General features: G+C 37.2%; 1 protein-coding gene across 1 annotated transcript in view; it reads left to right on the top strand.

Annotated features, from left to right (window-relative positions):
• Window positions 1–24,932, top strand: part of METTL25 (methyltransferase like 25) — a gene marked incomplete at its 5' end in the record, with an annotated part of 64,299 nt that extends 39,367 nt beyond the window's left edge. Inside the window, 7 exons of the mRNA XM_084268661.1 lie at window positions 2,656–2,750; window positions 5,247–5,276; window positions 6,363–6,436; window positions 9,044–9,137; window positions 22,322–22,396; window positions 23,016–23,087; window positions 24,670–24,932. Coding sequence (XP_084124787.1) covers window positions 2,656–2,750; window positions 5,247–5,276; window positions 6,363–6,436; window positions 9,044–9,137; window positions 22,322–22,396; window positions 23,016–23,087; window positions 24,670–24,768 — 539 coding nt within the window. The 3' untranslated portion in view covers window positions 24,769–24,932. The remainder of the gene's footprint in view (window positions 1–2,655; window positions 2,751–5,246; window positions 5,277–6,362; window positions 6,437–9,043; window positions 9,138–22,321; window positions 22,397–23,015; window positions 23,088–24,669) is intronic.
• Between the last annotated feature and the right edge of the window lie 225 nt (window positions 24,933–25,157).

The following is a 25,157-nucleotide window of genomic DNA, read 5'->3' as shown; positions in this document are numbered from 1 at the left end:
AGTTCAGGTCATCAAATGATTACCTAGAATCCCCCATTTTGTTAGCATCTCCTGGGAAGGAGAATTTTGTCTGATTGGCTCCTCTTTATTAAATTGTAACATGATTGATGTATGTGCTGTTGAACACTTGTGCTGTTTCCTCTGAAATCTTCCGTAGAACACTCATACTTAGAATGTTACTTGAATATTTTTTGAGATTTATGTCATTTAGGACAGCTGATGTGTTGTCAGATAAAAGTGCAATATGGTAATTAGTGAGCTATATAACATTAAGTATATCTAAAAATACTTGCAGGCATTAACCGATTTTCCAAAAGTTTAAAATGTAGCTGTTAAATATATGAATTATAGAAGCATAGACTCACAGAATGGTTTGGGTTGGAAGGGACCTCAAAGATCATCTAGTTCCAACCCCCCTGCCATGGACAGGGATACCCTCCACTAGACCAAGTTGTCCAAAACCCCATCCAACCTGTCTTTGAACACTGCTAGGGAGGGGGCAGCCAAAGCTTCTCTGGGCAACCTGTACCAGTGCCTCCCCACCCTCACAATAAAGACATTTTTTTCTGATATCTAATCTAAATCTGCCCTATTTTAGTTTAAAGCCATTATTCTTGCTCTATCATAGCACTCCCTGATATACAGCCACTCCCCAGCTTTCCTGTAGCCCCCTTTAGGTTCTGGAAGGCCTCTATAAGATCTCCCTGAAGCCTTCTCTTCTCTAGGCTGAACTCTCTCAGCCTGTCTTCATAGTGGAGGTGCTTCAGCCCTCTGATCATCAACCTTGTAGCAATATATTCATCCCACTGTTTGGTTTGGGGTTTTTTTTGTGATCAACGGTGTGCTTGAGAGTAGGCTGGATATGGAAAAATAAATAGAACTCAAGGCAATATTGTAGATATGTGCTCAACTTTGGATATAGACCAAAAAAATCTAATTCACAGCATTCATTTCCCCTCTCTTTTTCTCCTACTTTATGGTTTAAATAATTCAAATTAAGATGGTGCTTTCCCTGATTATCTTTTTCAAAGGTGTCATAAATTCTTCAGAATTATGCATGAGTATAGTACACTAATATTAAGATTGTAGCTCAGTGGCTAGCAACTTTAACTTGCATGGATGATTAGTCTGCCTAGAGGACAGAGTTTAAATTAGGAGGGATAACTTAGAAAGATCAATGATTTAATCTTTCTGACTCATTTTGCAGGTTTTTATTTTGAAATGTTTTAACATATATATTAGAAAGTTGTACTTGTATGAATCATACAATACGAACCACGGCATTCATGTTCTCCTTTGCAAAAATATATTCAGTAAATTCTTCCTATGATCCCTGTGGTAGAAAGTGTTGTTCCATGTACTTGATAATTAGACTTGAAGTTAATTAATGTTTTATATCTTGTCATGAGACACTTACAAATTCTTATTACATTCCTAGTGCTGAAGTCAGTTACAATCTGTTTGGTGAAATTTCATCTTTATATCTAAGGGAATTATCTTTCTCCTTCTGCTAATTGTTCACAAATAACCTCCTTTTCTTAAATCATGGTCCTCAAACCAGTATTCTGCTTGCTGTTGCTCTCTAGAGATCAGCAAAGACTGGGGACTGCTGCTGGAAAACTGTGGGCTTTCACTGTGGGGAGGAAGGTCATATCATTTATAGTTTCTTATTTCCCTTTTTCTTTCCTCATCTGGTACTTCCATATATGTATCTCAGACTTTCAGTAAATTTGAAGAGTCGTATTTCTGCTGTCCTTTTTTTAACCCCATTACACTGATTTCTCTTTAAGTATGCCCAAGTCATCTTTCTGTGCTGAAAAGGCAGGGTCGTAGCCAACTTGTGTTGTGTTTGGGTTTTTTTTTTTTTCCAAAGAAAGTAGTAATTCTTTTTCACTGTTCTAAAAAATCAGCTGACAAATGCACTAATAAAAATTCAAAATGCTGCAGAGCTCATCTACGTTTAAAACTGGGTATTATGAACATCTATAGAGCAATCCCTGTGCTTTAGTTTCCCTATATTTGCATGAGTGTTAAACATGAAGAATTGTGCCGTTATTCAAAGTATTAATGATACTGAAACAAACTGAGCACAGATTGTGATGCAAATGCTTCTTGGTGTTATTGAAGAAACAGCAAGAGCCTTTGCAGCTGCTCTTTTCTGGAAAACAAACATTCTGCCTCACAGCAAAGCAGGGGCCTTCAGAACTGAAATAAACAAATACACATTGTTCTGTGTGACGTTTAAAAGATGTTTATGGTAGAAGAAGAACCCAGGGAGAAGCGATACTGAAGTCCTGCTACACACTGAACAACTGCCCGGCTTACATCTAGTGACTCATGGCATGGCATGGAGTGCCATGAGCATTTACAAACTCTTGCCCCTTGGAACGTTTGTTATTTTTCAGTGGATTTTCATTAAAAAAAGACTCACTTAAAATTGTTTTGGAAAATGTGAAATTATCAGAAATTCAGCATAAACAAAAAACATCTGTTACAGGGAAAATACATTTTTATAATGCTACCATGGGTACTGGACCAGAAGAGCTAACCATTTCTGCTACTATTAACTACTGTTCATCTTGCTCAATATGTTGTGTAGTCCTTATGTTAGAGAATAATAGCTGTGCCTGTTTGTTTTCTGGGTTTTTTTTCTAGTTTGCCCAGAGGAAGTGTGGGGATTTCCCATGTGTCAGTACTTGAAGAGCAAGGGCTGGTGCTGTGGTCGCAATGCTAGAATGTCAGCGTGTTTGGTATGATTCTCCTTTTCTTCTTCCTACTGAGAGCTTTATCCAGATGTTGCAGGATTCATTGTTTTTGGCTTCTAATCCTAGAGCCATGACTTTAATCCAAGACTCTACAGAATAACATCATTAATGTTGTAAGCATGATGAATTATATCTAAAAAAATAGTATTGACCTTTCAGCTTTATATATTTTATACTTGCTGAAGGCATGAAAAAATAAGTATTGACAGAAATGTATTTTAAAAGTGGACAGAAAGGCCAAACCTTTGTTGAAACCTAAACAAGGTAACCCCTCAGGGTAATAGTTCCCGGCCAAGGATTTAGGGGGGAACAAGGTAATTGTAGAAGGATTGCAATCAGTAACTCCCCCAACGACTTCATGATTCATAATATTGAGTGTTCTGACTGTTTAAAACCTAAACAAACCTGCCTAGTCCAAAAACTAGAAGAGCTCTAAAATCCATGTGGCTTAAGAGAATGGAAACATCTTTTAAATGTTGCACCAAAAGATTAAGTGCTTTTAAAACCCTGACCTCATCAAGACAAGATGATGAACTTGTCTAATCTGAAAAAACAGATATGTACTAAAAATTTTAACCACTGTTTCAGTTAGAAGACCACTATTCCTTTCCTCTATTAATTTTTAATTTCTGGTATCAAGATGAATCACATCAGGTTCTGGCTAGCCTCTGCTGCTAGCTCTGTACCTCCACTACAGAGAACAGCATAGACCAAGGACACAGTATCAGATAACATACCAAGGTTGTGTAAACTTCAACTACCATGGTAAATAAATGCTTTTGGGAGAAGGTATAGGAGATCAGTTGTGTAGTACTTGTAAGGCTTGAATGTGTTATGCTTGGCAAGGTTAAAGAAAAAATACTGTGCCTCTTAGAGATGTTGCTGTAAAACTTATCACAAAAAGTGCTTTCTACAAGGGATTTGCCTTTTCTCTTTTTCTTGTCAGTGTCATACAATACCGATTCTTCGTCAGCTGACACTTCAGCTATTTCCTTTCCCATTCAGTTTCTTTTGGAAAGGAAAAGTTTGGGCTGTTTTTCAACAATAGTAGGAAGATAAATCTTGTAAGCAAATGGTCCCCAAGAGACAGCACTGATCATGCCATATATATCTGTTTTAGATTTTACAGAAATCACAGAAATTTGGCAGTTAAAAATATCTTTGTTTAAACAGTCATGAAAGACAAGGAGTTCTCCCGTGTCAGTAGATACTTCTACTGCTATTATGTTTGTAATTCTCTCTATGCATTTTTCATGACTAGGATTTTCCTTGCCTTCTTGGAGGTTCAAGGGAGACAGTGCAGTGCAGCTAGGCACCCATTGTCCTAGGGAGAATGACTGGCGAGGGGAAACAATCTACTGAGCGATGGCTCTGAGCATTATTGGTGATGCTCATTAGTACATGTAACTCGAACTGATTAAAGTGACAAGGGCTAAAGGTTCTGGACAAGGGTTTCAGTTTCAGACCCTTATAGTACGTGTTAGAACCCACATACATCTTCTAAGCAGCAACAGATGTATACTGGTATGGAGCCATAGCTTATGCAGGAAGTCAAACCTCATAGATGGCCAATGCCATGAACAGAGGAACTGCAACTACTTAGACCATGCTTGAAGAACGTTCTGAAATACAAGATCAATTCTAAAACTAGAAGTGAGTCACTTAGAGACAAGCAGTTCTATATACTGTAGTGGTGTCTGGGGACTAAAGGTGACAATGAGCCATCAGTGTTGGCAGTTTTGGCTTGTGATTTAATTTGGTGTAGCGTCAGATAATTTATTGAGTTTTTACCTTCATTTCTATTGCTATCTTTAATAGTTGGTTGAAATATTTATAGGCACAGTATCTTTTCAACTGTGGAAAAATATTCCACGCTTCTAATTATTTGTCATTCTTTGTCACTGTGGATCAGAATCACCAAGTACTCTCACACCTACATCAAGATTTATGGCATGAAGAAGCTAGAGAAAGATAACCACTGTACTTTAAACTGCAGTCCCTCTGAGGCTTTTATTTTATTTAACTTTACATACAGAAGTTCAATTTATCTGAATACTAGGGAATAAAAGTATTTAATAACACTGTAGATTGATATAATATTTATTTTAAAATAGTTGAACATGCAAAGTGAATTATTTGTATTTCAGTACAGACTCAAGAAACACTGATTTCTTTTTAGCACTTTCACAGAAAGTAATCCCATGAAATTCTTTTACAATACTATTAAAACCAAACAAATTTTGCATGCATCTATTTCCATACAGTCAGTTGTCGTTGCGTCTCTATAAATAAACCAAAATAACAGGAGTGAGCTGATTATGAGTCCCTAAAGGTATTAACACTTTAAAGGATGCAAGCTCATGTTAAGTCACACCACTAATCTTTTAAAATGTCATCTCCCCTGACTTTTATACAATGTGTTTATAAAATGTTACGATAAAGAATAAACATATCAGCAATTTAATTCCTTCACTCTTAAAGGCTTTGGAGCGAGTTGCAGTTGGCCAAATGGTAAGTAATACTGTTTATTTTAGCCATTCTAAGATAAAATGTGTTTTTTCCCCCTTGAATGCTCTTAATCCATGACCTTTTATTGAACTTCTGCATTTCTGGAATCTAAAATACTAGCATACACTATATCAAATACTGATAGATAGCATGTGTCATCATGAAAACACATTTTTATTGCTGTGATTGTACTTAGTGAATCTGTTTTCTTTTGGCAATTAAGAGTCTGGAAAAAAAAGCATAGCTTAGAATTTAAGATGTTAAACGTCCCCTCCTAACTTCTTTCACTATCTTTCAGCTAATACATAAATTCAATGCGAACGTCCTTCTGATATCCCTGGTTTGGATCACTCTGTCCCAGTGTTTGTAAAAATAGATACTGTTATGACAAAAGCTTGAACCTGTTAGAAACATCATCATTCTCATTTTTAATCCCTGCATGTTTTTTTCCCTGTGAATACTTTGAATAATTGTTGTGCAACTTATCCTTTTGGGTGGACACCAACTGTGCAGGTATTTAAAAGGCAAGGCTGAGAGACCTCTTCTTTCCATTTGTAAGCTCACTGACCCCAGTAGACTTTTACTGTAAAGCCTTTTTGCTGTAAAATTTTAATTGGCAAGCATTAACTGTTTTTTTATGCAAACATCTTTCATGCACAAAGATACAAAGTTTTCAGTGTGTTCTGGTTCAGACTACAGTGTATGATGATTCAGCTACGGAATTACTCCTTTTGTCTTTAAAACAATATAGGTAAATTGTTGCATTTATTTTGCACTGTAGAATTTGGAAATCATCAGCACGTTTTTCCTCTGTTCTTTTTCCCTCTGCCAACCTTTGAACTTTTACTTCAGAGTTTGGGTTGGGTTTTTTCCTTCTTGCATTCACAGTGATGTTAGAACGTGACCCAAAACCGTAATTTTAACTGGATGCAAGAACATTAGTAAATTGTCATCTTAAACCTGTCATGACTGACTGAAAGAATATAACCCAGTAAGTAGTTAAGGAAGCCAACACTGGTTTTTTTTTTTACCTCTGATCTTAATTTCAATGCCAATTTTAAATCCCTGCTGTTGTAAAACTTTTTGCAGCTGCCTACAGAATCATTGTTTTACCGAGCTGTTCTTCAGGTTATTATAGAAGAAATTTATGGTGTCACCAAAAGGTAAGAAGCTCTGAATTCAGAGCATTCAAACCAAAGCTCCGATTCTCTGCCAGGTACCTCTGTTCTGTGCAGAAAGCCTTTCTTAGAAAGCAGAAGGATTTAAGAATAAATCTCACCAGCTTATATATACATAGTGGTTTTAAACTGTAAGGTGTATTTGTTCATCCTAAGTCCACGTCACATCACTTCCTTTACCCATAGCTGACACAGGTTCTCTTGATGGTGGATATGTGGATAAAACATATCTTCACCCGAGAACCAAATCCACTTAAAAAGTCCTGGGCTACCCCATTATGCAGAGATCCTGGCAGCTTTAACACTGCAGAAAAGAGAGACACATTTACATTTGTTCTGAGAAAATCTGCTAAAAGCCCAATGGCCAGCGTGGCTGTGAAATGCTGCTTACTGTGTATGTCTACCTTGGCAGGTACTGCACCCTTATAGGATGGGACTGGGAGAGCTGGTCCTGAGGAGCTGACATCTGCATTATGGAGTTGTAGTTGGATTCAATTTTATCTAATTCTGCAGAAGGTGTTGCCTCTTAACATGTGGAGCACGTCCAGCAGCAGACCTTCCAGTTTAACTTAAATTTAACACAATTTTTAAGCTCTGATCCTAATCCACAGTGTAAACCAAGGCAGAAAAGGTGGGGAAAACCAGAAAAAGTCACTTTAGAAGTGTACTCCTGATAGTGTACTCCTGAGAAGTGCTAATGCAAACACCGTCAAATCTTTTGCTGAATGTAGAGCCAGAGAGCTTACCCTTCAGAAGGTTAAACTCCTGAAAGAAATGTTTGTTTATTTTCAAATTACATAAAATACCATACATAAAATCTTTACTACACTGTAAAGAAAAGTATGATAATGATGGTAATATGATTCATCTGTTAAAGGAAGTAGAATTTGGAGGAAGTAATTAAGATTATACTTTTGAAGTAAAGCCAGTGGCTACCTTGGAAAGCATCTCCACCCACACATGAGTTTTATTGCCGAGTATGATGTTATATGGCATGGAATATCCCTATGATCCATTCAAGTCAGCTGTCCTGACCCTATCCTCCACACTACTTGTGCACCCCCCCAGCCTTCTCCCACAGGGCAGAGGGAGAAACAGCAGTGGCCTTCGTGATGCGCAGTCCCTGTTTGACAAAAGATGAAGCATTGGTACATTACCAGCAGTGTTTTAGTCACAAATCCAGAGCACAGCACTCTTTGGGCTCCATCCCAGGCAGTCCCAATCTCTATCCCCTGGTAGCTTGTGATTTGGAGACAGATGCCCATCTTCCAAAGAATGATGTAACAACATAATCATTAAGTGATTTCAGACTACACCATCCCAAATATTTAGGTGCATCTGAGTATCAAATATGACTTCAGAAATTCAATCTGCCTTTAAAAATAATTCTAACTACTGATTCTCAGTGAGTGGGGATCCCTTCCAGCTAAAAACCATTAGAACTGTCACTGAGTAAAGTCTTTCTGTTGACCTCAGTAGTAGTGAGGCACTGGCACAGGCTGCCCCAAGAAGCTGTGGCTGCCCCTCCCTGGCAGTGTTCAAGGCCAGGCTGGATGGGGCTTTGAGCAACCTGGTCTAGTGGAGGGTATCCCTGCCCATGGCAGGGGGATTGGAACTAGATGGTCTTTGAGGTCCCTTCCAACCCAAACCAGTCTGTGATTCTATGTTGATCCTTATCCTTAAATAAGGAGAAAGGGATTTTACTAAGAATAAAAAGGGGGGAGATTTTTACCGAAGGTATTTCTATGTAGCATTTCAAAAGGGGGAAAGTGTGTTTCCCCTTAAGTAACTGAATATTCACAAACTGTAGCTGAAAATGTAACCCCTACACTGCACAGTTGGAAGAAGAATTATGTTAAGACACAGTCAAAAAAGCGAATTCAGCCTAACAAAAAACTTTACATGTTGTTTCTTCAATATATTTTAAACACAGAGAACAAATATAAGTGGCCTGTTAGGATTCAGTCTTCCTTTACACTAAATATACTAAGTTTTCATGTATTATTTTAACATGTTTTCTGAAACAACCCACATTTTTGGCTGGCTTCAAAAGTAGCCCATTGAGTTGTAAACAGGAGAAAACTCTGGCATCACTTAGTAAAATAAAACTTGCGAGGATAAGAACACAAGGTAACAAGCAAAAGTGAAATTTTACTCCAACTTGGCATTTGCTCAGTCCAGTGGCTGATGGTAAATAAATTGCAGCAGCATTGTAGTAAATCGTAGAAGTATTACAGAAGTATAGAAGGACATTTCTGTCAGTGGAAAAAGGAATTTTGTTATTCATCTAGTAAAATAAAAGTATTAGGGAGAATTTAAAAAGAAACCTTTAAGTGTCCAATTTTCAGATAACATAATAACTGTACTATAGCCATAGTACAATTGTACAGTTGCTGTATCTAGAAATTTCTTCAGGTATTCATTAACTTGCTTTATTAAAAGTAAAGTAGGAGGAAGGAAAATTTTTACTAAGTTGGCACTAGTTGCTGATTTATTTCTCTGGAATTAAAAACTTTGTTAAAATTAATTAAAATTGTATAAGTTTCTGTTGTTGGATGTATAAAAGCCAGCATCTCAATGCTGTATTTTCAGTGATCGTCATGTTGGAAAAACTTTCTCCAAATCATCCTCCTTCATAGATTATGTCAGAAAGTCTCTGAAAAAGCTGGAACTGGATGATTCGATGGTGAGTTACTAAAGGGAGACTGCATGAAATTCTTGTATCCATCTAAGTTCTTGAAGTCAGCACCACAACACAATGGTTAAGCACCTGAGTTGATTTAGTTTGCATATTGCTGTATAAATGTAAAACATTCTCTTTTTTATTAATATTAATAAAGCAAATCCATACTTAGTTTTGGTTTTAAATTACTTTAATCACTTTATATAAAAGCAATCCTTTTTTTTACATAGTGCTCATGATCTGAATTTTTTTAAGCCTTTCTGGTATTTCTGAAGTTAATCCTACAAACCTCCTTTGAGGCAAAAAATTGTAATACATCACCTATTTTATACATCCTGTCATGTAGAGGTAAATATACTTTTTCAGATGCTGTGTGAAGTAGGCATGAAGAACGTCTGGCCTGATACTATACATCCTGATAAAAGTTAACTCTTGCTCCCTTTTAAATCCAGCTGAAATACTATCCTATACAAACATGTTACATTTCCATCTGCACGTAAGTTTAAACTGAAAGTCATCCAAAAATCCATGAATAATGAATCGCATAGTAAACACTTTGACCCCTTTATATTTTCATTTTTTTCTACAGCAATATTATCTTGATCCCTTTGGACACCTTTTGAAGCTGAAAAATGTAACATTATAGCAAGACAGTCAATTCTGTCCAGGCAGTGTGTTTCTCTTACAATTTAGTTCCCAAAGTATTTCCAAGTTACATTAGCCTTTAGACAGTCACCTTAGCCTTTGAAAGGCCTAATACCTCTTTTTGTTTCTTTAAATTAATAAATGTTAAGGATTAATATTAAGATTTTAAAATAACTTCCCGAAATAGAGAAAAAATAAGTACATGCCAAATTGAGATTTGGGCTTCTAAAACTTTACAAAGATGTATTTTTTTATGTTCGCCTATCTTGTCTTAGTACTACAGCTGCTAAATCGGTCAACAGATGGCAACATAGCATCAGACATGGGATACAATGCTGTGAAGATCACAACCGCACCGTGAGAACAATTTGTGCAATGGAGACACTAGAGAGTATGAGAGATTATTGAAAAATTTAGTACAAATCAAAAAAAAAAGTAGGAGTGGCAAGTATATAAAATATTTAAGCTAAATGTTTTGGTAGTCTTTGGTAAAGTCTGGAGTTAAAATGCCAAATCGCTCCAAAATTTGCCAGGCACATCAAACCATAAACCAGGAGGAAAATGCAAAACCAAATAAACAAGTAAATGCAAATGACTTTGGGATCATGCTTGCAGCATTAAGAAGAAGATTTATGTCTGAAGTTAATTGTGTTTTAAAAAGTTTATAGTTAATTCTGTTGGCAAATGGAGTTACCTCTTTGCTTTTCTGCAAAAACAGGCACTAGCAACGTGCATTTACCCAGCTGAACGTCAAAGGGTGTCTTCCTCACTGTAGGGACAATCACCCAAAAGCAATAGCAAATTCTTTATGCTGTAATCAGTTTACTAAATCGCTGATTAAACTCTGCTGTTAGAGAGTTGCACATTCTTTCCTTTAAAACCAGTAGGCATAAAAACTTTGTGTCACCGTGTCATGATTTTAGACATGGTCTAAAATGCTGGGAAGGGTCAGGACAAACGCGGGTTGCCCTGACAGAAAGATGTCTGTTAACACTACTTCTGGCTGCATGGGCTTGTGTGGTTGCTAGAGGCCCGATTCGAGTAAATGCTCATATTTTTGCTTATATTTCTCCTCATTTCTATGTACAGCTGGCTGCATACTGGAGATTGAATTTTATGCTGATCTAAACAATATTATTTTTTATTTCCTGACCACATTTGAAATCTGCAGCAGCAGAAAAACAGTGCTATTTTGATACTACTGAGAGGAAAGTTGTTACTGCTCCCTCAACAGTGGTTCTGACACTGCAGTTTTCATGGTGGAGTCAGCAGTATATCTACACAATATTGGAGAATGTGTTAAATTTCTCTCTTCAGAAAAGAAATACTAACATAGCTAAAAATGTGACGAAGCCTAAACATTTGCTCTCAAAGACAACAAAAATCAAAAGGAAATTTATGCATAATTTGTTTTCTAGCTCTGTTTTTTTAAAAATGAACAAAAGAGCAGCTGTACTGCATAGACCAAATGTCTACTCAGTCTCCGGCAGCGGCCAAAAACTGATGCCTTGAGAAAAATAAAAGGCAAGAGTAAGAACATACGAAGGATGCTTCCAGAAGGATTAAAAATGTGCCTGCCATTCACAAAAGGAAAGGAGGCAATCTCTGTCTTCATGCATAAATTTATTTTGGTGATATTAGAAAAACAGCTAAAACTTAGTAACATTGTGCAATACAAGCAGAAAACTAAGAGGAAAAAAAAGTGTTTGCACATGAGCCTTTTACATTTGCTCTTTTAATATGCTTATGAGAAAACGAGCTGAATCTCTGTATGATAATAAGTGTGCTGAGAATTGGGGGCGTAGAAGAGTTTTTAGGAGTCACTGCCAGGGGTTTGGCAGCTTGGCATGTATGATAATGTCATGGATGTTTTTTATCCCCATGAATGAATCTGGACTGTGAGACATAAATGTCAGTCCAACCCTGTGGTTCATGATGAGCATCACAGCTGCTTCCTTTCTACGAAGCACCAAAGTCCCCGTTCCTGATCTAAGGGTGGCCCTGGTGCAGTATAGTCATATTCCAGTCTGGTCAAATGTAGAGGCAGGATGAAGAAAGCAAGTGCATAGGACAGCTAACCTGCCTTGATACACTTTCATGTGTCTGTGCCGTTTGCTAAGTATAGAACTGATGATAAGTCTTACCAGCTGTAAACATCCAAACAGTAAGTTAATTTTTTGGTACTGTTTTCCAGGAAAGATAAGTTCTTTAATCTTGCTAGTTCTTCATGTGAACAAGCCCTTCTGCCTCTTCCATTTGTGAAATAGATGTGAAGACCTTGGCTTATTTGAAAAAAGAAACCAGGAAAGATTGTCAATCAGAAGTGAGTTAGCATGAGACAAAACATTAAAACAGTTTTTCTACAGAAAAAAACTGTAATTTATCAATCATCTACAAGTTACTGTACAGTTTCCTACTACCTAAGCCAAAATAATTTCCTCTCCTGTGTGTCTTTTCAATGTGGAAGAGCCTGTCAAATCCAGATTAAACACTGAGATGCAAATGAACTATTTTTCAGTGCCTTTTGGTACAGGACCATTTCTTTCATACATCTCTCCACCACAGCGGTAAAACAGACATGCACCATGACTACTGAATGTCTGACAAAATATTCTCATTTTCTGAGGGCAGAGACAGGTCCCTTAGAGTGAGCTTGATGCTTTGCAGGTATGGTTATAGTGCTTCTAGCTTCAGAACTAATGGAATTGCTCTGTGGGCCATGGATTCCTGCACGGGGCTTCAGTAATGTGTCTGGATACACAGTGAGGCAGTACTTTATTCCAGGTTATTTTCTTTGTCATGGCTCACCCTGCTGCTATTCCTTCCGTGGTGAATGGGCAGAGTGTTCAGTGTCACGTAGATATTCACGGAGAAATTCTCTCTATCACAAGTTTTCTTTTCCCTTTTGTGCACTGTTTTGTTTTCTTTCGAACAGCGAGAGCAATCACTCCTTCCCCTTCACCAGAACATGTTTGTGCTCTGTTTGTAGATGCCTTGCAGATGGATTTAAAACGAAGCCTCTTTGTTAATACATTTGGTTGCCGCTTAAGAACGACAAGTGCTACAAATGGCATCGCACCAGCACAAACTCCTCGTAAAACTACTCGTGTATTTCTAGGCTTTGAAGAAAAAAAAACCCACCCAAACTCTCTTAAATTGCTGGGTGTCCTGTAGTTATTAGGCTAGACTAGCAAAAAGTCTTTCACGGGGCCTGGCTTTAAGGTGATTAAAGGGAGAAAGATCTTACAGGGCTGAGGCCTGGATGTGTGTCTGGCTTGCTCAGGGACCTGTGACCCAGCCAGGACCCGTTTCTGCTCCAGAGAGAGAGCTTCCGTGGGTGGAGCTGTTTAACAAACAGAAGCTGGCCAGGGTCCATGTAAAGCACAGCCTGGGAATAAGAAGAGAACGCTGTTTAATGCCATGTCCGATTGCAGGAAGATATACAGAGCTGGAAACACTCCTGACATCCGCAAAGAAAAGCTATTAGTCACTTTGATTTAATCCCCTGCTATATTCACACTATAGTTACTGCTATAGGCTAATAGCATATAAGGTAGTTACTTTGTCTTAGTCAAAATGCTTCCCAAAATCCTTAACTCTTTCGGATGTGTCAGGCGTGTGCTGGGCAGGTACAATGGCAGCTTCAGAGGTAGGGCCACCTTAAGTTTTCCCATGTAAAGGGAAGCTTATGTGCCTGTTGGGGAGTGCTTCATTGTAGATTTACTTGGCTTTTGTTTAACTGAGCTTCCAAGTCTCCCGTGACTGGTGTTTCTCAGTTCCGAACAGTCTCATGTCTGCATAGAACCTGAAGCGGCTGGGGCTGTTCCCCTGGAAAAAGTCATTTATTTGGCAAGTGCTCCATCTAACAACCTGAGTTCTGCAACAATAAACAGATGGTTAATGCTTGGTTTCCACCATCCCCGTCTGTTTTAACCCTGACCAGACTTCTTAAAAACAGCTGCTGCCCATTTGTCTTTTTCTGGTCTTGTGCTTCAGGTAGAGCATCCCAAAAAGATTTACAGCTGTCAAGCCTCAACCAGTGGGTCAGTAAAGGGCACCAGACCCTTCAGTGAGGTGCTGTACCCATTACAGTAGCATTTACATTAATAACACAGTAAGAGAAAATCATGTCCAGTAAAAACCTCATTTATCATCTTAAGTAATTTAAATTACTTTGATATTTGATATATTATGTCTATCAATGTTAGACTCAAAGTATTTCAAAGCCTTGATGTAGCTATGTAGCTAATTTTAGATACAAGTCATATCATCCTGTATATTTTGCAAATGTTATGTATTTGGAAGTATATTTGATTAAATAAGCCTGTTAGTGCTTTCTTTCTCTACGATAACTATGAACTTTAGGTTTATTTATAATTAATAATTAAATTTCTATATTTTTTCTTAGCTTTATAAGAATCTCTGAAAATATTACATACTCATTTATAAAGTAATAATTTTCCTATCTTATTTATGCTTGCATTTTTAATATAATTAAACAAATCTGAAGATAACATGATATATATTGGGCTCACTAGTTCAGTTGTACTGAAATTCCTAAATTACCTCCCTTTGCTACATTGACTTGTTGTTTTTACAAGCTCCAGGCTATTTAATTTTGATTGGTAAGACTGGTAGATTAGTTTGAAAACTGAATTTATGTGAAAATACGATATTTATTTTCACTATTTGGTTATTTTTTTGTTGGACAATGATTTTCTCTTCATGTCTTTGGACACTTTGTGTAGTTACTGTAAATCATAGATACCCATTTCACATGGCAGTAGTGATTTTTTTAAAACTGTGATTCTTTTAAAGAAAACACGAGAGCAGGCATCTGTGTGTCCTGGCTTTCAATTTCTTGATGCAGCCGCCTTAGGTTCACCTAGTGTTAGTGTGCGTGTAAATCTCTCAGTGCTATACCTATCATGTGAAAGTAAAGTCAAAAGCCTGAGCTTTTTAAGACAATAATAAACAAACTGCTACTTTTGATTATTATTATTTTAGAAAAATAAAGTAGGGATGTGTTAATGTTTCAAACAACTGGTTTTGCAGTTGGAGCGTAAATATGGTTGTATTACAGATTTCAGTGATTTATCGCTGGTTTAGAACTGCAGTTTTAATATACGTTTCCTTTTTATAATTGCTCAGATGGCAGAGTGAACATGGATTAAAGAGCTGTCTTCTCTTATTTTAAGATGAGGCAGTTATTCATGTTAGCTAAATCTATATTTAATATATTGGGCTCAGTCCTGAATAAATTTTCAGCAGGCATAAATTACGCTGTGCTTGCACGCATTTATTTATGAGTGCTCTTTTTAAAAAATTAATACAAAAATAGTTGCAATTTCCTTTGTTCAGATTCCTGATGTAGTATTAGATGGAAACACTTAAGTTTAATGCACTGCAAAAGCAAGGACTTAAAAATTGGACTTTCAAAGACTCATGTTAAGAGACATAGGTGTCCTGATGCCATAAATGATTTGTTAAAAATGCAGTGGAAGATGACTTCTCAGTCAGTGGCTGGGAAAAAAGCTGGGAAACGCCTCTTGAGTTTTCTGGGATCCATCCATAAGATCATATTTTCCCCTTTTCCAGACCAAATCAGGAGCCACCTGACAAGCCTTTCAAACTTTGTAGTCCCTCTGAGGAACATGCAAGTGGAAGCCCTGTCCCCCCATGCTGGCTCTCAATCCAACCTGTGTCATAAGCAGTCCTGTTTTTAATCCCTAATGATGTTCTTCTACTCATTGCAATGGTGAGTAGGCTTTGAGGATAGTCCTTCCCATTTCCACAGCTGTGCTTCTCATACAATACCATTTGCATGGTGTTGTACATATATATCACATATATCTCCCTAGTTTAGTCCTGCACCAGCTGTGCGTCAGATGTTCTAATGTTCTTCTGATTCATTGAACACAACTATATGAAAATATGTTGAACATAATATTGTGCATGGGGTGGGGGTTTTTTTTGTAATTTTAAGCCATATAGTTAAGAGACACTGTTCTCTGTAAACAGCATTGCTGAAATTAAATGAGCAGGTGAGCCTGAGACAAGATAAAAAGCCTCTGTGCTTACAGAGCTTGTCAGGATAAGTTGCGTTACACTATTTAGAGAGCTGCACCTTTTCAAAATGAGGTGTTTGGGCAGTTCCATCCTTCCTAGAAAATGCTTAATAAGTTTTCCATAGCCATGTGAGAACATTTTAAAGTAATAGACTAATCTTTACTTCTTCCACCTTTAACTCAGATGAAATGCTTAAATTTTTGCAGTCAAAACTAGTTTTTCATATGAAGTTCTCATTTACTGACCTTACCAGATTTTGACCAGAGAAACGTGACATTCTCTAAACAGATCCCAAAGGATTAGTTGAGTGAAAAACTTCTAAGCTTACATTCAGCACCAATATGAACTTTTTAACCAAATGGATTTCTTTTACTTTGTAAATTCACATTGCTTGATATGTTACTCATTTCTCATCTGTAGTGTTTCTCACTTTCTGAAAATTTAGTCTTAACTAGAGAATTACTACTGTCATGTTCCTAATTTTGGTGTGGAGAGCTATTTGAGATACCAGTGGGCTAAACAAATTTTGTTTTCAGATCAACTTCTTGGAAGAATGCTAAGTGCCACCAGAATGTTTTCTGAGCACTTGGCAGGTTTTCTGGCAGTCTGTGGTTATTTATTTTATTTTTTGTCTGTCAGCTAAATTGCATCAAAAGGAGCGATTTTCTTGGAAGTGAAATACTATTAACATAGACAACCCTGTTGCTGCTGTGAAAAGTATATGACTGGTTCTTTTGTTAGCACAAAACATTTAAGAGCACCTTTTCCCCCCTGCTTTGGCATTTGTCAGTGTCTTTTAAAACCATCATTGCACTGTATTCTGTTATGAAGTTGATAAAATGCCCACTTTGACTTAAAACGGTACAACCCTCACCACTTTAATCCTCCCAAACTGCAGTGCTTATAGGAAGTCTTCCCGGGGTGATAGTGGAAGAGAAAAAGATTCATCTTGTCACTGGTGATGCAATAAGGTAGTGCCATCACTTTGGTCAGTGTTTCATACAGGACAATTCTTTACAACTTATTTCAGTAAGACAGAGAAGAGGCCATTGGGTAAATGGAGAGGTGCTTCTCTTAGCTTGCCATAAAGCATCCCTGGACTTGTAATATCTCCTTGGCAATGACTAGTGGAATATCTTAAAATGCATTTTACAAATGGAGAGAAGAGGAAGACTTTTAGTGTGTGAGTTAATTTTGCTGCTGTATTAAAAAATGTTGAATGCCCACATGCTTAAGACTGGGGAACTTTCAGTAGTGGAATTGTGTAATACATTAAGACACAAACTAACCTAAATATGTACAACTATACTGGGAACTAAAAAGGAGAAATTTGGCAGAAATTGGGAAAAAGGAACTTTTAGCCTGAGGTTGTTTATCATGTTAATGTCTACTCTGCACCAAATTCAGTGTTGATATTTTTAAATGACTGAATACCACAAACTGATTCGTCTTTGCTGAGATTTCTAACGAGCCATTGGGCGGCCGTGGAACCAACGTCAAAACAATGCTCTCCACTTTCCCATGAATTCCAAGACTCAGAACAGTCAAAACATGATGGCACTAAATGAATTTACACATTTGTTTTACAATTGTGGAAGGGTTGACTTTCTCAATTGTTTTGTGGGACAGAAGGAATTTCAGCTCACATATTTCCTGGTTCATTTGTTGCTTAGGGAAATGGTGAAGGAAGGCTAAGGTAACACTTGTATTACAGCCCATAATGTATATGTGCATAAGGCTGGTTTTAAGTATAATTGTTTTTTTCAAACAGACAAAATACCATCCCAGTTATGGTGGCATAACACTTTAGTCTCACAAGGAATCTTAGAGAGATGTGACTTTTATTTCAACTAGTTCTAACTAACATATATTTAATTCAATTGAAACACATTTTAAACAAAGTTCTAAATAAACTTGAGTTTCCAAGTAATTTCATTATCTGTTTTACATTATTTTACATTATGTTACATTACATTAAATCACATTATTTTTAACTACCTTAGTCATGGGAAAAAATGTAAAATGTTGCTGTATGGTACGGTTTCCCAAGAGTTTTGAACTGATCTAAGGCACTGCTCTGCTAAAAGGGCTGCTTTCTTGTACTCTTGCTAGTGTTCATAGTAATGCTGGTATGAGAAGAGAGAGGAAGCATGGAAATGTGCAGTCAGTGCAGGGGAAAGCAGTCCCTTTGAGGCAGCAAAGAGGAATTACATCTGTTAAAACAGCCTGTGGAACATCCTTAGGCTCTGTCTTTCCTCTGTAAGGCGTGTGCAGCATTGGGCTGGAAAAGGCACTTTCATTCAGTCACAATACTCTCTGTCTCAGGAAAGGCACAGCCCTGAAAAAATCCTCTCTGGAGAAACGCTGGGTGTAGTGTCACTGTCACCTGGAGCCCAAATGTTCGCTTCTCAGCCCGTGCGCAGTCACCGCATCTGTGGGACGGCTGTGCTCAGGCGTGAGGTATCTCATGTCCTCTCAGGGCTCTCTCGACAGTCTCCTAGTGCTCCCAACAGATGAGCCTGATCTGTGGGGTACGGTTTTAGTGCCACCTCCATCCTATGGTAGTTATAAAACTAGGTCAGTGGGGGCGTTGCTGCCCTCTAGTTCCTCTTGGTTGGTTCAGCTGTTTGAGCCACGAGAGAGATTTACCAAAAAAAATTAGTTTAAAGGAGAGCATGCACCACCATGACAGTGCAAAGAGACAAGCTGCTTTTGTTCACAGCCTGATAAAGACCAGGAGACATTCTAGCTAAATTGGCAAAGAAATACTGGCCACAACCTCCCTGTGTCTCTCAAGGGTTACTTGAATATCAGTAGCATAAGCTAGATCTTTGAGTGCAGAATCACTCGTTATTAAGACAAGTGCGTGATATACGTATTTGGGTCTTTTCATGCATTTTTGCTCAGGCCAAAAGTTTGTACTGTCAACATCGTAATGTAAGAAAAAAATAATTCAGTGCATGTATTTAAATTCATTCCTACTTCACCTTAGAAGGATAGCAGAAGGTTGTCTTGGGTACCTTTTAACAACTGAGGCTGGCTGGCAAGCTGTTGCAGTTTCAGTTGAAGCCAGCATTGTCCAGATTTTGGTCTTCTAATAAATGGACCACATAGCTAGCTACCAGGTGTACTTTTCGTGGTCTTTTCTATCATTGCTTTCTGGTGGACACTTGCATTTCCAGCTGGGCTGTTGCATTGGTTCACTCACCAAACTTTTAACTGAGGCTCAGTTTGGAATATCGTCCATGACAGCAGGATGCACTCAGTCGGAATGTGATGTAAGCAAGAAGGGAATGAAAAAAGCATTTGGGCTCGGTACTCCAGTATGGCAACATCCAAGAGTCATTTTTGCCCTGCTTTTTTATTTGCCAAATCTTTCATGGCTTGTTTTATTTTAATTTGAATGCTTCCTGTTGGAAAATGGAAAACATAAAGGAAGCACACACAGAAAGATTTCATGATCACATTTTTACACCTAGAGATCTTTGTATTTTGGTTCCAAGTACCCTGTAATTTAAAAAATCCGTTATACTAAAACTCCTTTAATTCTTAGTTGAAATGAAAAGCTTCTAGGGCAAAGGTTAAATAAACTATTTTGTTTATCTCATGGCTGATATATTTTATTTGGTTTGACTCTTTAAAAGAGAAGAAAGATAAAAAGCCCTCAGATATTTGCACAGCTTTACTGAAAAAAAAAATAATGACAAGGCCAAAAACGTCCTGTTAGTCCACATTAGTACTGCCAGATCAGCTACTCAACCTCGCCTCTGTAGTTGGGAAAAAGTACTTTCTAAATTAAAAAAAAATTAACTGAAAAATTATAAAAGCTTTTCCCCTTAAGGCAGAGTACAAATTTTGCATAATTCCTGAAAAGTATTTGTCAAATCATCTTTAAACTTCCTGTGATGGAAGCTGACAACCTCAAATTAACCTAAAAGAGAGAAAGTTTCTTCAGGTTTTTTGCTGTTTTTTTTTTTGGGGGGGGGGGAGTGGCGGGGGGGGGGGGGGGGTCTGCAATGGAAGCCCATTAGTCCTTATCCTGTCCTCCACAGACACAGTGAAAACACTGTTCCCTGCTTCTTGAAGATAGCCTTGTAAAAACTCTTATTATGCCCACTCTCAATTTTGTGCAATTTAGCTTGATCAGCTCCAGTTCTCAGTCTTTCTTCATAGGTCGGGGTTATTTTTTCTAGATCTCTGATCTCTCTTCTCTCTCAGGACTTTTTCAAACAGTTCATTTCTTTCTCTGAAATTTGATGCCCAAAAATGGATGCCATATTCCAGCTAGAGCTTTGCCACTGCCACACAGACTTGAAGGATTACTTCCTGGGCTTTGCAGGCTGTTCTCCTGTGCATCGCAGAATGGTGATTGCTTCTTTTTTGCAATAGCACAACTGTGACTCTTGTTCAGCTTGTGATCTGCTCTATCTCCCAGACTGTCATCTGGTGTTCCTCATCCTGAGCAGCTGATTATTTCTGCCTGACTGTAGTCCCTTCTGCTCTTCTGTACCACATTTCAAACTTCTTTTCTAAGCAATGCTCCAATTTCTGAAAATTATTTTAAGTTCTTGCAATGTCATCCTGTTGTGCATTTGAAGACTCAGTTAATGTGGTTTCCTTTCTGTCGTTGGAGTTCTTAATGAAAACGTGGCGTTTCGTAACAGACCCCTGGCCAGCAGGTCTTTTTGGTTGTTCAAAGTCTCATTAATGACTACCCTATGCTTATGGTCATTCAGACAGTTTTCGCTTGCTTTAAAATGCGTTAATCTAAACCTTGTTTCTTAAATTTAGTTATGAAATTTGTATGTGAAAACAGTGTCATAAATCTTGCTGAAATCAAAATATATGACATCCAGTTGCTTTTTGCTGTCATGAATCTTCACCCTACTTAAAAGTGAAGTAGACTTACTTGTGATTTTTTTCTTGACAAATTCGTTAACTATCACTCATCTGCTTATCTTTCACTGGTTTTAAATTCTTTATTTGTTCCATTTTTTTCAGTGCATTGAATTTGAACTCACTGCTCTATATTAAGACCTACATTTACTAGCTGCCTGACTTACCATCTTTGTGAACTTCTCAGTGACAATCAGTAATAGTTCTGAGGTCATTTCATTCCCCTCGTGGCTGTCCTAGGATGAAGTTCATAATACATGCCTGATTTGAAAACTTAGAATTTATGGAAATGTTCTCTAGTTTCTTTCCCTATTTTAGGATGAGATTTTACTTCTTTGCAACAGAATTAGCCACACAGTCTCAGATGACTCTTCTAATAAAGTGCACAAAAATGTATTAAACACTTCATCTTTCCTAGTCGTTCATAATAGAATCCTAGAATCATTCAGGTTGCAAAAGACTTTCAAGATCATCAGGTCCAACCAGAAACCTATGACTGCCAAGTCCACCATTAAACCATGTCCCTAAGCTCCACGTATACATGTCTGTCAGTACTGTTAATGTTCTGCTAAGTTGTGGACTATCTCTTTCCATAGCCACAACAGAGTAGCCGTACTGCAAACTCCTGATACTGAAGAAGGACACCAGACTCTTTCAGCTGTGCTCTTTCCAGCAGCCTCCATCACCAATAGCATTGCAAACCTACTCCCCACTCCTGTGACAGCTTCTTTAAGTGGCCAGCTCAGCTCTCTTGAACTGGACAGCAGAGGAGCAGAGACATCATGACCATTAAAACCTGGAAAATGTTGTGTGGCTGCCTCATAGAGAACATGCTTTGTGAAGAACGGTGGTGGTCATAGCTCTAGCTACCTGCTGTGGTGTGCTGGATACTAAGGGCCCGGAAAGGAAAGAGTATTTGACTTCAAGTTCTACAGCTGCCCCAAATTGCATCATTTACAGTCATAGTGTCAGTGTTGGTCAATTTGCATCAGGTGATTGGGCAAAGAAGAGAGGACCGTGTAGGAGACGAAAGCAAACAGAGAAACTTATTCTAAAGAAGGGTAACCTGAGGCACAAAGAAACAAAGTATTGTTTCCAGAATCTGATAGTAGGTCTTGTAATGTGAAATATCAGCTAGGAGTCTTGACTGAAGCATGTTACTCTCACACCAGGATCCATTCCTCACTATTTAAATAAATCTCTCTGGGACGGGGGTGAGAAAGGGTTAAGATATATGGGAAAGGAAATTAGAACATTATCTCTATTTTACTGTGTAATGCTTTTTTGAGAATGGCTACAGTTTTCTGAACCATGAATGTAACTCAGTATTCCACATCAGTGCAAAATGTTGTCTGAAGAACAGTTCTTGTAAATGAGAACGGAGAAACCTCTATTAGAAAATTATTAGAAACCTTAGGAAAGTGCTAATTTCAAAAACAAAACATGGATTTCATTTTGTAGCATGACTTGCAATTAGGAAAAAAAAAATATTTTAAAGTTCTCTTGAAAAAGTAACTAGAATAACACTGATCACTTCTTTTTCTTTGTTTTTCTTTTTTTTTTAAACTCCTTTGCAGCTCCTGGACAGCTGTATAATGGATTACTACGAAAAATACAAGCACAGAATGAATGAGCTTGAAGCATTTAATATGGTAAAAGTTATAGGATTAATACCATTACCTTGTATATATGTGCTAGTCTAGAACAAAGCCCTGTTAAGTTTTATGTGGAGGTGGACTGTCTTACACTGTGGTATGCAATCTCAAAAACAAAGCAGCTCCCCCTTCCAAACTTTGGAGCATATCCTAGTCCAAAACTATATTAGGTGTCAGTAAAATAATAAAGCGAACACATGGAAGATTCTTTTTCAAGAGGGATTGTTACCCTGGAAAATGAAATGTCAGTCTCCTTTTAAACCTAGACTGGTCTCCATGCTGTTATTTCATAAAAATTCTTTTTATTAAAATTCATTATTTCCCTCTTTAAAATTGTTCTGCTTCATATAATACAATTTTCTTGTTGGACAATGCCTCAAAACCAACTAAATAGCATCGTTTCCTGGCTTTATAGCATTCCATGTATTTTTGATCTTTAATATAATGTGTTTTGAAGATGTCCATCCCACAGGGAAAATTGGCAAGGCGACATTTGTGCAACAGAACCACTAGAAAATGATTGACCTTCCTGGAATTGTTCTGTGGAAGTATAGCCACTTGGAAGTATATTGTCTCCCATTCCCAAAATCATTATAGTATCTAATCTTTCTTTCAGTTGAAGGTTGCTCTGGCTCCCTGCATAGAAGTTTTGATACTTCTGGATCGTCTTTGCTACCTCAAGGAGCAGGTATTTTTGCATTGTATTTTATGATACCTAAAGGCTACATGAGTGAAATGAGACTATTTCAGCCAATTTATTGCTGTGCAGACTGAAAGTCTTGGTCACAGAATTATTATTCTCATCATATTTGCAAAAGTATAAGCGTTCATTCCATTTAGTATAAACATATGCCCAGCAGATGTTTTTATTTTCAGAAAAGCAGCAACAGTAAAGTTTATGTTCTTTTAATTGTATGGTAATTACTAGTCAATAGACAGTAAAAAAAATAAATTAATTAAATATGCAACAAATCTCATTTTATGCAACATATTGAGTTATTTAATAATTAAAAACTATATTGGAAATGCTAAATAAACATTGTGCTGTACATGCTAGAGCTTCCAATGAATATGTTTTAAAACATATAATTGAAGAAATTTTGAATTAGGTCCAAAATGTTTATGATCTCCTTTGATTGTTTCATAATTAAGATCAATGATGAGAGGGGGTGGATTTTTTCTAACTGTATGGGTCAGCTGAGGTACATTTGACTAACATAAAGCCTGGATGTATTTTACAAATATAGACCTGGGATATAATAAGCAAATGCTACTACATTTACTCCAAAATGATTTATATTACAGTGTTTCTTCGAACACTAATTTTGAGCTTGGCCTGATTAACTCAGAAGCAGCAGTCATGCTTTCTCTGCACCAGTAAACATTTTTTTGGACAAATAATAATTTGCTAAGAGGAAATGGCAGCGTCTTCCAGCTTCTGCTCTGGGCCATGGTCAAAATAAAATTTTGAAATAAAGTTTAAACCCCTTCATGTGAATGGGTCTGTTTTTCCACCATCAACCTTTCATTTTAACAGCTGCATTTTATCATAAGTAAAAATTCATTTTATTCTCTGCGACAGTGCACTTGGAACAACTGAGTTGTAGTAAATGTATGCTTTTGTTCTAACTGGTATTTTTACAGAGAGGCAATTTGAAATATTTAAATAATGATGTATTTTCCCAAATGCCAACCAGTTATAAATCACATAGAGATCTGTATGATTTCCAAGACGGGAGATCAGACTTGCTGCAGTTAGCACTAATTTACCTTTTCTAAATGTAATATACGCATTGATTTAATCTTGTACTGGTTGATTCACAAAATGTGTTTAGGAAGAAAAAATAGAAATGATAAAAGCCATATGCAACGTGAAGACCAGATCCAGCTGGCCTGATTCATTTGAAGTCAGTTAATTAGCTTTGGTAGTAGAATGTGCTGTATAAAATGAGTAGGACTGGATCCTTAATTTCTGTGCTCTAATTCAACTGGAAAAAAAAAGGGGGGGGGGTCTTTACTGATTAAGTGGGTGGTAAACTATCATTTGATAGTGCCAGAAATAATTTAATCCTGGTTTGGGTGGGGGTTTTTTTGCACAGTGAATGTTCTGTGATTTTCTTGTTAGGTAAGTGTTTTTCCTGCTTTGCATTAAGGACAATTATTTTTTTTTTTTTTTTCAATTTTGTATTTCAAAATGTGGACCTATTGCCATATCTTTGCTTTCAAGTCAAACACATTTTTATGTACTTCAATCATATATCATTTTACAGGACAACATTGCCTGGTCTGGACTTGTGAAGTTATTTGATCCCGTGAAATCCCCCAGATGCTATGCAGTTATTGCTCTGAAGAAACAGTCATGTTTTTAAGTGGAAGCAAATTGCACATAGGTTGAAAACTGAACCGATACTGCTGCACCCTCACTTTCATTCTGTTATTTTTAATTGAGTCCTCGAGAACCCTGTCTGATTATCAGCTGCAAAAGTAAAAAGCGCACTGCTTCTTGGAATAATGAGAAATAAATATGTCCTTTATAAATACCATTGTTTCCTTATGTCAGTTATTAAATAATGTTGAACATCTGGCTTTATTATAAAAGTTATGACCCGTATTATGTGATTATTATTTTTAAATCTTTTTTATGTTTCTTCTTTTTAAGGCATTATTCTATGTATCAGTAGCCCTTCCCCTCATTTTTCTAATCACAAGGTCATACCTCCTCAATTTTTGCCAGTGTCTGGCATCAGCAGTCTCAGAC

This window comes from Gallinula chloropus (genome assembly GCF_964237585.1).
Source record: "Gallinula chloropus genome assembly, chromosome: 1".
Classification (NCBI taxonomy): domain Eukaryota; kingdom Metazoa; phylum Chordata; class Aves; order Gruiformes; family Rallidae; genus Gallinula; species Gallinula chloropus.
Note: the sequence above shows the minus strand (reverse complement) of the source record. Positions and strands in the feature narration are given on the sequence as shown.